General features: G+C 36.8%; 1 protein-coding gene across 2 annotated transcripts in view; it reads right to left on the reverse strand.

Annotated features, from left to right (window-relative positions):
* The window catches only part of Ptpn12 (protein tyrosine phosphatase, non-receptor type 12), a 62,792-nt gene that overhangs the window by 34,489 nt on the left and 15,012 nt on the right, over window positions 1-13,291 (reverse strand). For both annotated transcript variants that reach the window (XM_013035276.1, XM_013035278.1), the window contains exons 2-3: window positions 4,775-4,883; window positions 265-341 (exon numbers count right to left, since the gene is read on the reverse strand). In XM_013035276.1, the coding sequence (XP_012890730.1) occupies window positions 265-341; window positions 4,775-4,883 (186 nt within the window). The remainder of the gene's footprint in view (window positions 1-264; window positions 342-4,774; window positions 4,884-13,291) is intronic.

Here is a 13,291-nt window from a genome sequence, read left to right on the forward strand (position 1 = left end):
AACTGGCATACAAGAAAAGACTATGTTAAATTTTGCTATCACTTAAAAACAGTAACAATTACTAAGTTTTTAAATTTTTAAAGTTAATGTTCTATAATTTTAAACCAATTTTACCTAGTAATCCTAGTACCAACAATTTCTAAGCAATTATGAAAAATGAACAAAGGGTCAATTCTTTTATTTTTAGTACTTTTCCGGATATTATTAAAACATACATAAGACATTAAGAATGATAAAGGAATACCATGCAACATTAATACATACCTTAATAAAATTTGCATTAATATAGTCTGAATCTTGAGAAGGAGTTTTCAAAGTCAACTTAACTCGGCTATGATCAACTACAAGAAAAAATTTTCAAAAATTATGTTTCATTGACATTTAAGTGTTTTCTGATGAAGCATAATAAATAAAGCTAAGATAGTTAAAAATGTTAGTTAAAAAAATAAAGACTGGACACTGGTAGCTAACTCCTATAAGCCTCACTACTCAGGAGGCTGAGCTATGAGGTGGTTCAGAGACAGTCTGGGCAGCAAAAGTGGAGAATGGCTCCAGTGTTAGACTACTACCCTTGAACAAAAAAGCTCAGGGACTGTGCCCAGGCCCTATGATCAAGGCCTGAAACTGGCACACACACAAATAAATAAATAAATAAATAAATGTTAATAAAAATGAAGTCTAGGTATTTGTAGGCAATTTCTAACATTATACTTTAATATTTTTGGCACTCTTATTAAGCTTAAAAACGAATTTAATGAAATTAAATATAAAGGAAATAAAAGCAGTAGTTTCCTTCCATGCTTTTCCTATCTATACAACTGCCCTAGAGCTTGACTCCAAAGAGATAAAACCAAAAATGGCTACATAAGAGGCATAGAAAATCTGTACCTTAACTTTCCCCATGAACACTAACAAATTATGTCAATAAAATAAAAATCATACCAATACTGTGAAATTTTTATCTAATCGCTTAAACATAATAAAAAATTGCTAAAAAATACACTAAAAATCATAAATACTGTTGTCAAGCAAACAGGAAGCTATTAATTCTATAAGCAGAAAGAATCACTATAATTAAAACTAACATTAGAGTATGCTGAAAATCCCCTATTTACCATTTGTAAAGGTTAGCTCAGTTTCTTTTGTTGTTGTTCTTTTTGTCGGTTGTGGGACTTGAACTCTGGGCCTGGGCGCTGTCCCTCAGCTCTTCAGCTCAAGGTGAGCGCTCTACCACTTGAGCCATAGCACCACTTCCAAGCTCAGTTTTAGACCTAATAATGTACAGACATTTCCCAGTTCTGGGACTTGCCTCCAATATACTGGACATACTAAAAAGTATTACTGGACATGGTCACACAAGCTTGTAAATTTCAGCTCAGGAGGTTGAAGCAAGAAAGACAAAGATAAGACCTGCATAGACAACATAGGGCAGGCCTCACTTCAAAAACAAACCAAAAAAATCAACAACAAAAAGATGATTATGGTAAAAATTCCATTTGTTATAAAAATTACCAAACAATATAAAGAACTTTATTTTTCAGAACCAGTTTATGAGCACTGCCACGAACCTTCCTTCTCTACCTCTGTTCAAAAATCAAAGCTTCCTTTCTATCACAATTTCTCTATGACTCTTATCCCTTCCATTATATTCTTATTAGTATTAATCATAACAAGACAAAACTATCAATGTTCATTTGTATGCATTCTCTATCACCTAGATTGTAATCTCTGAAAAAAGGCAGGGATTTTTGCCAATTTGTTTTTGCATCACAAGAACATAATATATGTGCAAAGCTGTGTGTGTGTGTACACATGTACGTGAGCACAGAGCCTGGGCCTTTAACTCAGGATCTAGTCATTGTCTCTGAGCTTTAGTGCTCAAGTACACTTGAGCTACCACCTGAACCACAGCTCTACTTTCGGCTTTTGAGTTCAGGCTGGCTTTGAACCTTCTCAGATCTCAGTATCCTGCTAGGATTACCAGTATGAGCTACAGGAGCCCAGCTTTTGGTAAAATGAATCAAACTTATGAAAACAGAAACCTTGTTTGGGGGCTGGGAAGGTGGCTCAGTGGTAGAGTGCTCGCCTTGCATGCTTAAGGCCCTGGGTTCAGCACCACATAAGCAGGGGAAAAAAAGCCAGAAGTGGCGCTGTGGCTCAAGTGGTAGAGAGCCACTTGAGCAAAAACAGCACCCAGGCCCAGAGTTCAGGCCCCACGACCGTACCCAAAAAAAAAAATAATAATAAAAAAAAATTTTTTAAAAAGAAACCTTGTGGTTTTTGTAATTCTCTACATGAAAGTCAAAGAAGTAGAGAGATTATCTCTGAGTATGTGCATCAACTAAGGGAACACAGTAAGATTATCTTAATAAAAACTGTCCATGACAGAAAGAAATAAGAGAGGGGGTTTTGACAAGAAATGTACTCACTACCTTATACTTATGGAACTGTAACCCCTCTGTATATCACTTTGACAATAAAATAAAAATAATAATAAAATGTCCTTATACCATACCAGCCTCTACTCTGAGGTATGCAACTGATACAGTCCGAATGTCTACATACCTCTCATATATTTAAACTGATTCCCAATGAAATAGTATTAAGAGGCATGCACTGGTGACTGACATAGCTGTCATTATAAAAATAAAAAAATAAAAAAAAAAAGGCCCAAAGAAGCTTGTTTAACCTTACTTCATGAGAACAGTGAGAAATCACCATCTAAGAACCCAGATGCTAGCCTTTACTAGAGTCCAAAGAAGCTGGGGTCCCTAATCTTGTACTTTCTAGCCTCTTAAATGGCAAGACATATATTTGTATTGTTTATAAACTACAAAGTTTATAACGTTTTGTTATAGCAGCCTGAACAAACCCAAGTAACTTTTGTAAGGAAATTTGGGTATGTTTTTTAAAAGCTTGCTGAATGGCTACTATGCTAGGTTACCAGGAAAAGCTTAGACTGATATAACACTCAAAAACATCATAATAAGGGCTGGGAAGGTGGCTCAGTGGTAGAGCGCTTGCCTTGCATACACGAGGCCCTGGGTTTGATTCCTCAGCACCACATAAGCAAAACCTGAAGTGGCACTGTGGCTCAAGTGGTAGAGCGCTAGCCTTGAGTTGAAGAGCTGAGGGACAGCGCCCAGGCCCAGAGTTCAAGCCCTACGACCGGACCCAAAAACAACAACAACAACAACAACAAACTCATAGTAAGTATTACTGTTATCTCTATGTTACAAACAACAAAATAGCCACAGAAATAGAGTTCAAGTTCTTATAGCTACCAACTGATGAAGTCAGTAGTTGAATGTCTGCAGGCAGAATTCTTCACTATTACACTATACCTAATAGTTTGTTAATTGTTTTGTTTTTTGTGGGGTTTTTTTGGTCGGTCATGGGGCCTGAACTCTGGGCTACCTTGAGCTCTTCAGCTCAAGGCCAGCACTCTACCACTTGAGCCACAGCACCATTCTACCACTTGAGCCACAGCACCACTTCCAGCTTTTTCTGCTTATGTGGTGCTGAGGAATCCAACTCAGGGACTCATGCATGCAAGGCAAGCACTCTACCACTGAGCCACCTTCCCAGCTTTACACCTGTTAATTTTGTTAACACTGGCCATCCACGCATCCTACAGCCAAGAATAATGTGCGACAAAAATAACAGAACAATGAAGGATTCAATCTAGGCAAGAAAACGTGAGGAACAGAGGTAAGAAAACAAGACAGAGGCTATGATTGCAAGAGTTATCGGATTTCAACTTGGAACTGGTCATTGGCATCAAAAGTTAATTAAAACACTGAGAAAAATGAAAACAAACAAACAAAAAAGCCAGCACTGAATCTAGCATTACAAAGTCACTGAAAACTGTATCCAGGCTGTTTTAGACAGAAGTTTTAATAATGACAATAGTTAATTAAGGAATTAATGTCATAGAATGTAGGAATTTTAAGATACTTGAAGGGAAAGAGAAAGACAATTGGCAGCTTAACACGGTAGGCACAAAACAAAATTTCATTTTATAAAAGGGGTCACTTATTTATATCTAAAAATATCTAATATCTAATAATATCTAAAAATATAACTAATATTATTCTTTAAACATAATATCAATCTAAGACATGCTTAGAGGTACATATTTAGACAACTGAGAATAGCAGACATAAAGGTGTTTTGGGTCATTTATGATCCATTTTCATACACAAGTAATCAAGGTTCTTTTGTTAACAGGTAATGGACAAATCAGTGTTCTTACCATTTTATAAAAACAATATTTTATATTGGTTTTTTTTTTTTTTTTTGCCGGTCATGGATCTGAACTCTGGGCCTGAGCACTGTCCCTCAGCTCTTCAGCTCAAGGCGAGCGCTCTACCGCTTGAGCCACAGGGCCACTTCTGGCCTTTTCTGTTTATGTGGTGCTGAGGAATCGAACCCAGGGCCTCATACATGCAAGGCAAGCACTCTACCACTGAGCCACCTCCAAGCCCCTGTTTTATTTTTGAACAAAATAACTTCTTTGAACAAAAGTCTACAAAAATATTTCTCTTGGAATTCTGATACTCAAAAATAATCATTAGAGCAACTGTGATGTTTACATAAGACAAACTAAAACAACTATCATAACGAAAAGCAAGAAGCACAATTATAAATTATTATTTTGTAGTGTACCTTGAGAAAAAGATTATAAATCACAGTCAGGAAGAATAAAGCTGATTTGGTTATAAAAATGCTAATTAGTATTCCTAGTTGTTCTATCAAAGGTATTTAAACTTACATGGCAGTATGTCCTTATATCTGTTCTTTTTAACATTTTCTTCTTTTTCTCCAGTGGCTGTGGGATAAATCTTTTCTGTTCTATATTTGGTAGACAATCTTCTTAATCGCTTAAAATACAAAAAAAAATCAAGTTTAGAAAAACATTGATATTTTCAAAATGTTAATGATTTACAAATAGCTCTTCACTCAATTCTGCTGACCTAATTCCTCAAAACTAATTCTCCTGTTTTTCTAAGCTGTTAATTATCCTTTAATAATTAACCCTAAGGGTCATTTCTTTTTAGCATAAATGCAAATGTAAGAGTAATATTTCTTCCAAATAAGCAGCAAAAGAAAAAACTATAATTAATTTCATATAAAGATACCATTAATAAATGAGCATGAATACTTAACTCTTTCATTTACTCAAGTAACTTGTGTTTTAGTGGAATAAATACCTGACTTTAAAAATCATGATAAAGAGCACAAGTTTCATTATTCCTGTTCTTAATAAACTATGAACATCCATGATGTGAAATCTTTCTCCAAGGCATAAGCTAATGATTACTTATAAAACACTGTAAAACAAAGTCCTTTCATATTGGATTAGAAATGTCCAACAAAGACCAATTCTGCTTGTTCACTGCATTACAGAAGTGGTTTGTGGGTTAGTGACAAATTCTTACCACATATGGCAGTAGGGATGTTCTTTGGGCTGGAATATTTCTGTGTGTCAGTAATATACTTCCTGCTTTCAGAAGAACTGAAAGTCGGCATTGTGAATTGTTAAAGCCTACTCAAATACACTGCTAAAATTTAATTTCAAAGCCATCTACTTTTCTTCAGGATTAAAAACACTGAAAACATTCTGGCTACTAGTCAATAACTTATGAAAAAATCTGATAACTTACTTTATCATCATTTTATTTTTGCTATTTGTGACATTGGTATTTAAACAACTAAGAATTTTTTGTTTGTATTTTTAAAAAATTAGACAAAAGCTTATTTACATAGTATTCTTAGCCCTGACCTAGTCCTTATTTGTTGTATATATGTATGGAAATGTCATACTGTACCAGATTTAAGTACCATATATCAATTAAAAATATTATGAATACACCTTAAAATATTTTCATCAGATAAGACAGTTTGTACAATACATTATGACTTTTGTTTTGTACTTAAAAATCAACAGCAAAGGGCTGGGATGTAGCTCAGTGGCAAAGTGCTTGTCTAGCAAGTGCAACGTCCTGGGTTCGATCCCCAGTACCAAAAAAGAAAAGACAAAAAAAAAATCAACAGCAAATGCCAGATGTGATAGTCGCATATGCCTGTAATTCTAGCTACTCAAGAGACTAAGATCTAAGGAATATGGTTCAAATCCAGTCTGGACAAGAAAGTCCATGAGCCCAAAAGCCAGAAGCAAAGCTAGGACTCAAGTAGTAGAATGCTCACCTTGAGCAAAAAAAGGTCAAGGACAGTGCCCCAAGTCCTGAGTTCAAGCCCAGGACCTGTATAATACATAAATTTTAAAAATCAATAGCAAGGAAATTCTACCAAACTATATTAAAAGTTATTTTTAAGTAGACAGTTATTCCCTACAAAAAAAAATCCCCTCTACACTTCAGCCATCTCAATTAAAATTCTGAATTTTTAGCTTTCCAGTTATATAGACAATGAATACATTTAAAACCTAAGTGTCACAACTTCTGTAAGAAGAGATTAGTACATAAAATGGCTCAATAAATGTTTACTAATATTACTGAAACTCAGATGTTATTTGCTACCTCAGGTTCATAATATTCACATACTCTGGGTCAATTTTATCTGACTATAGATGTTACAGCTTGTGCATCAAATTTGAGCTGGCTTCGGAATTACCTGGAAGGCTAAACTATTGGGCTCTATCCTGAGAGCTTCTATTCAGGATTTGAGATAAAATATGAGAGTTTTAATTCTTAGCTAAGGTGATTCTAAGTAGGTGATGCTGCTGTGACCTAGCTTTGAAAACAACCAGCATAAGGTGTTTAGGTTCTACATTAGTAGTCATTAGAAGTACTAACTGACTGACTTGAGGGAATGGATATTTCTCTCTCTCTCTCTGTGCCAGTTCTGGGGCTTTTACTCGTTCCTGGGCATGGTGCCTTGTAAGAATTATGCCTGCCTTTGACCTCAGCTCCACCCAGACCTGAGCTCCTCCTTGCCCTGGAGTTCCCACCATATAGCTGGCCCCTTTCTCTCTGCCCAGACGCACCTGACCTCCCATCTACCTCACCTCCTACCCTTCACACCCTTCTGCTACCTAGATAGTGGAGGCTGCCATGTGCTCTCTCTCTGGGAGAAATATGGCTACTCTAATATAAACCTTGTAAGAATCTTTCTCCTGTGCCTGCCTGCCTCCGCGTGGTCCCCAGAGATGGATATGATGGATCCTTTCATCCCTGAGCTTCTTCTGCTCAAGGCTAGCACTCTACCAAGTGAGCCACAGAGCCACTTCTGGTTTTTTATATAGTATAGTACTAAGGAACCCAGGCCAGGGCTTCATGCATGCAAGGTGAGCACTCTCCCACCAAGCCACATTCACAGGCCTGATTTTCAACAATTCTGATTCCTTTTACTTGATGTATAGGCTGACAACATCATATACTCTTCAGAAAGTTGCTTTGTGATTTATCGTAAGAAATTAAAGAATGAATTAGGAGAGAAAAAGGAAGAATGTACTTCAAAAGAAAAATAAGTTGGGGCCGGGTGCTGGTGGCTCACACCTGTAATCCTAGCTACTCAGGAGGCTGAGATCTGAGGATCACAGTTCAAAGCCAGCCCGGGCAGGAAATTCCATGAGACTCTTTTCTCCAATAAAAACCACTAGAAAACCAGAAGTGGTGCTGTGGCTCAAGCAGTAGAGCGCTCACCTTGAGCTGAAGAGCCCAGGGACAGTGCCCAAGCCCAGAGTTTAAGCCCCATGACCAACAACAACAACAAAAAAAGAACTTTGATAGCACCAAAGTTCACTTAATTAGATAAAACAGAAAATGTCTACATAAAATATTGTTTTAAATTCCTGATCACCGGATCACAGCTTTTGTAAAGCTGTCCTAGAAATTTAGCAGGGGGGAACCCCTCTATTTCCGAACATGCTGTAATGAACTAAGAACCTTATTGGAAAGCACATGGTCTAGAGTATATGAGAACAGCACTGAACCAAGAATTAATACTTTATTGCTGAGGGTGGTGGCTCATGTCTTAATTCCATCTAATTAGGAGGCATAGATCAGTGTGATACATTTGGAAAAAGTCACACATGTGTATTCCATAAGAATAATCATCAGTTTCATACTAAAAGAATGTTTTAATGGACCTGTCAATTACCATTTCCTCAGGTTAGTTATGAAGTATGTTAAATGCTGCTTGTCTGATTTCCTAGCTTCTTTTTATTTTCTCATTAAAGTGTAATACTTCAGCGTTATAGAATTGCCACTGTCACCACCAGCCACCTTCCATGCCTTAACACAATAGCTTCACAATTTTGGTCTTGTTGGTAAGTTAATAAAACTCTGGAAGTGTTATTTCCTTTGGAAAGCCTTTCTTAAACATTTCCTCTTTAAACTGCTTCTCAACCCACTGCAGTGAGTCTGTAATACACCATTCTAGTATGATTTAGGAAATCTGGCCTGACTCTCCACTACACTACAAACCTGAAAGCAAAGACTGGAGAGAGAGAGAAAGAGAAGAAGGGAGAGGGGGGGGGGGTGGGGGGGGGAGGGAGAGAGAGAGAGAGAGAGAGAGAGTGTGTGTGTGTCTTGCTCAAAGCTAGTGCTCTAATACTGTGTGTGTGTGTGTGTGTGTGTGTGTGTGTGTGTCTTGCTCAAAGCTAGTGCTCTACTACTTGAGCCACAGCTCCATTTCTAATTTTTTGATGGTTAACTGCAGATGAGTCTCATGGACTTTCCAGCCCAAGGTGGCTTCCAAGTGCTTAACCTCCTTTCTAATTTTTTGATGGTTAACTGCAGATGAGTCTCATGGACTTTCCAGCCCAAGGTGGCTTCCAAGTGCTTAACCTCCTGAATACCTAGGATTACAGGTGTGAGCCATCAGTGCCTGGCCAAGACTAGACTTTTTTAAAATTAGATTTCACAGATCAATATCTAGTGCAAAGCAAGTTCTATTAAAGAATTATTTATTAGGCTTTCTCACATAAAGTCACAGGAATTGCTTTAATACATAGATGTTCTTCTCCCTCCTTCCTCTCACTGCTTTTGGCTGAGATATTAAATTTGGGATCTTATACATCCTAGACAAATGCTCTACCTATGACTTATATAGCCCTTGTCCTAACATTAGAATTTTTATTTTGTAGACAGGGTCTCACTATGCAAGGCCAGTCTGTCCTTAAACTCACCATCCTACACTTGTCTCCTGAGTGTTGGGCTTACAGGCATGCCCTACTATCTTAAGCTTCACATTATGGAGTTATTGATACAAACAAAAAAATGGATTTAGTATTGTTTTAAAGTTTCAAATAAATTACTTGTTCTCTGTTTAAAATGCAAAGCCAAATGATTTTCACAGGACTTCAAAAATGACAAGCAATGTGACTACCATCTTAAAATACTTGTTTGTGCATCAAAATTTGAATTCTTACAAGAAGTTTCAGTATCTAAGGACTGAAGCTCCTGTAAATGTGTTGTTTGAAGTTTGTTAAATTTCTCCAGAATCAAATAGTTAATTGTCTATTGGGTTGTTCACTATATGCCTCTGGGCATCTCAGACATATCTAAATTGCATGTCTGTTCAGTAGTTCTTTAAGCCAAAACCCTAGGAATCACCTTTGATTCCTTTCCTTCTTTCCTCTCCAATCCAACAATAGTCTTTATTAGTTAGTTCTACCTCTGAAATATATTTAGTCTCTTCCTGCTTGGTGAACAGACTCAACTTAAGAATGTATGTAGACAGACAAATGTTAATTTGTTGGTAAGATTTTAAATAAAAACAACATAAAAACACAAAAATAGAACTGAAATGGAATTTAGTACTCAAATTCTGATAATAATATAAAATATAAATTACAGAAGCTTAAAATCTTTGTTACTACATCACGTATCACTGTCACAAATTCACTACTTACAAAATAGTAAATATGCACCCAGGATTGTACAAATCTTAAATTGTACTGTATACAGTAAAATAACCTAAGAGTCACCTGGCTGTAAAATATTGATAATACCTAACTCATAGTATCTTACTGCTTTTGCCACTGCTCTAAAATTTTTCAAAGGTAATTATTAAAGATTAATAAATATAGGACATGGCATGTAACTGTTAAATGGATAAATTCATGTGTTTTTATACATGAGTTATTTGTTCTGTATTCCAAAAATCATTTAACTTAATAATTTGAATTGACCGTACCACATATATTATCTCTAGCTGGCTTTTTTTTTTTTTTTTGCCAGTTCTGGGGCTTCAACTCAGGGACGCCGCCATGTTCCTTTTTCACTTACAGCTGGTAGAATGTTCTACTGCTAGAGCCACTCTCTACTACCTCCTATTTATTTATTTATATTTTACATTTCATTGTTACAATGGGTCATCCTGTAACCTTACTTCCCTTCCCCTCCCTAAATTAGAAAAATGTATACAAGATGCAGGGCATTGGAATCAAATACAGTGAAAACAGGTTATACCATGGGGGAAGAACATACAAAAGAAACAAAAAAATCACATGGTACATTATAAGTACATTAAAAACAACAGCAAGAAAGAAAAAAAACACTTTTGTCTTTATCTTGAGGTTTATTTCACTCAGCATCATCTTATATGGTCATATGGACATAGCTTTTGACCTTTTCTGCTTGTCCTAGACATATACTAGTTATTACAAATAAGGGAAACCATGGGACCTATGTTTCTTTGGGCTTGGCTTACTTCACTTTAATATGATTTTTTCCAAGTCTTTTCATTTCCTAACAAATGGGGCAGTGTCATTCTTTCTGATGGAGGCATATAATTCCACATACATACATACATATACACACACACACACACACACACACACACACACACACACACTTTCTTGATCCATTGATCTACTGAGGGGCATCTGGGTTGGTACCATATCTTAGCTATGGTAAATAATGCTGTGATAAACATAGCTGTGCTGGTAGCTTTACTATAGCCTTGTTTGTGATCGTTTGGGTAAATGCTGAGGACTCTTTTAACAACTGACGACTTCATTATCTACAATATCACTAAAGCTTTCAATTTTTCTACTATCAGAGAAAATATGCAAAATAAAGAAGTCAGACAGTACATACATACATTCACTCATACAACTCACCAAATTATACAGTGATCCAGTATATAATCACACTCTATGGTTTATCATAGCTAATGCATACAAAGTGAAAAGCTTAAAGATGCTTAAAGCAAGTCCAGTAAAATCTAAGCACTAGTTTCAAGAGTCCTCTGCCAACAGAATCACACAAGACCCCTTAAATTCCTGCAAAAACAAGTTGTGATTTGTGAAATGTTTTCTACCAAGGAAATTTGTCAGAGATAGTGTCAAGGGCTTTTACTGGACACTAATCATATAATTAGTTTCCATCTAACATATTACTAAAATTCTAAGCTTCTAGAAAGAAAGCAGGTATCTAAACCTTATTGTTTATAAAATTGAGGAACAGTAACCTGGAGCTGGTAATTCACACCTGTAACCCTAGCTACTCAGGAAGCTGAGATCTGAGGATCACCATTCAAAGCCAGTCCAGCTAGCAAAGTCCTTGAGACTCTTAACTCATCTCCAATTAACCACCAGAAAACCAGAAGAGTGCTGTGGCTCCAAGTGGAAGACTGCTAGCTTTGAGCAAAAGATATCAGGGACAGCACCCAGGCCCTGAGTTCAAGCTCCATGAAGGACCAGGAAAAAAAAAATTGAGGAACAGTGACCCACTCTTCTCAGGGGAACCCAGGTTCCTAGAAATCATCCAAGCAGACCTTCCCACACATAGTAGTGTCAGGCCTGTTGTTTAATCCTTTTTTTCTACAAATCTCTTTTTAGTTTGGCAATCAAACTAAAAATCAAACTGCCTTTCAAGAAGGTATTTCAAAAAGACATACGGTTGTATCACAAAAATTGTTGGTATTAACACAGTGATATACTATTTTACATTCCTACTTAATTTTTCTTAATTGGTGAAACTCAGAGCCACTTAAGTTATGCCCTTAGCCTTCTTTTTCTCTTGGTTTTCAGAAAGGATCTCACTTTTTGATTATGCTGACCTCTCACCTAGATCCTGTTGCCTTCCTAGTAGCTGGGAATACAAGTGTAATCCAATGTATCCAGTCTACCTAAGCAAATTATTTTTAAGAAAACATTTCAAGAAATGGACATGTTGAGTCAAGGAGCATATATATCATCAATATGATTAGAAGTGGCCAAGATACCTTCCTAAAGAGGCCTTCCAAAGGGAGGCCTTCACAAGTTTGCTTTCAACACTAGTTTTTCTATGTCCAAAAGGAACATTTGCTAGTCTCTTCCTAGAAAATTTTGTATAGTTATCAACTTTTGAATTTTACCAAATCAGGAAGGCCCTCCAGAAAAAGTATTAACACTTCTCTAATTATTGGACGAGGATATTTTTCTCCTGCATTCTTGTTCTGTTCATTTTCATGCCATATGTCCATGCTTCCTTTTGTCCTTTTTTTGGAGGGGATTGGATCTTGAGACATGGTCTCACTAGTAGCTCAGGCTGATCTTGAACCTACCCTACCTACTGCCTCAACCTCCAAAATTACAGGTATGGACCCACCTGGCTACTACTGTCCATTGTTTCTAGTGGAGTCTTCTTTTTAATTGATATACCAAAATTATTCATGTGTGCTGGTAATAATATTGTTGTATATGTTGAAATATTTTATCTAGCTATATTATTCATCGTTGCCTCACTTTTTATATTACAGATGGTTTTCAACTTGTATGGATTCAAGCCTAATTTTTATTATCATAACATTTATGCTTTAGTATAAATCAGGAGAAAGTACTCTAACTCAGTTTGGCTTTGCCCTAAATGTTTGTCTTTTTATACTGGCACACTATCTCCACCTAATCAAGTATCTATTATATTAAAAAAAATTTAGAGATACACGTTATGGATTGTGTTCCCTCCAAAATTCAAGTATCACCAATATAACAGTTGTGTGTGTGTATGTTCTTGTCCTACGGCTTGAACCTGAGGTTTGGTCACTGTTGCTGAACCTTTTTGCTCAAGACTAGCACCCTACAACTTTAGCCACAGTTCCACTTCTGGCCTTTGGTAATTAATTGGAGATAAGAGTCTCTCAGGGGGCTGGGAAGGTGGCTCAGTGGTAGAGCGCTTGCCTTGCATGCTCAAGGCCCTGGGTTCGATTCCTCAGTACCACATATGCAAAAAGAAAAATGCCAGAAGTGGTGCTGTGGCTCAAGTGGTAGAGCGCTAGCCTTGAGCTGAAGAGCTGAGGGACAGTGCCCAGGCCCAGAGTTCAGGCCCCACGACCGGAC

This window comes from Dipodomys ordii, unplaced genomic scaffold, assembly GCF_000151885.1.
Source record: "Dipodomys ordii isolate 6190 unplaced genomic scaffold, Dord_2.0 Scaffold207, whole genome shotgun sequence".
NCBI lineage: Eukaryota > Metazoa > Chordata > Mammalia > Rodentia > Heteromyidae > Dipodomys > Dipodomys ordii.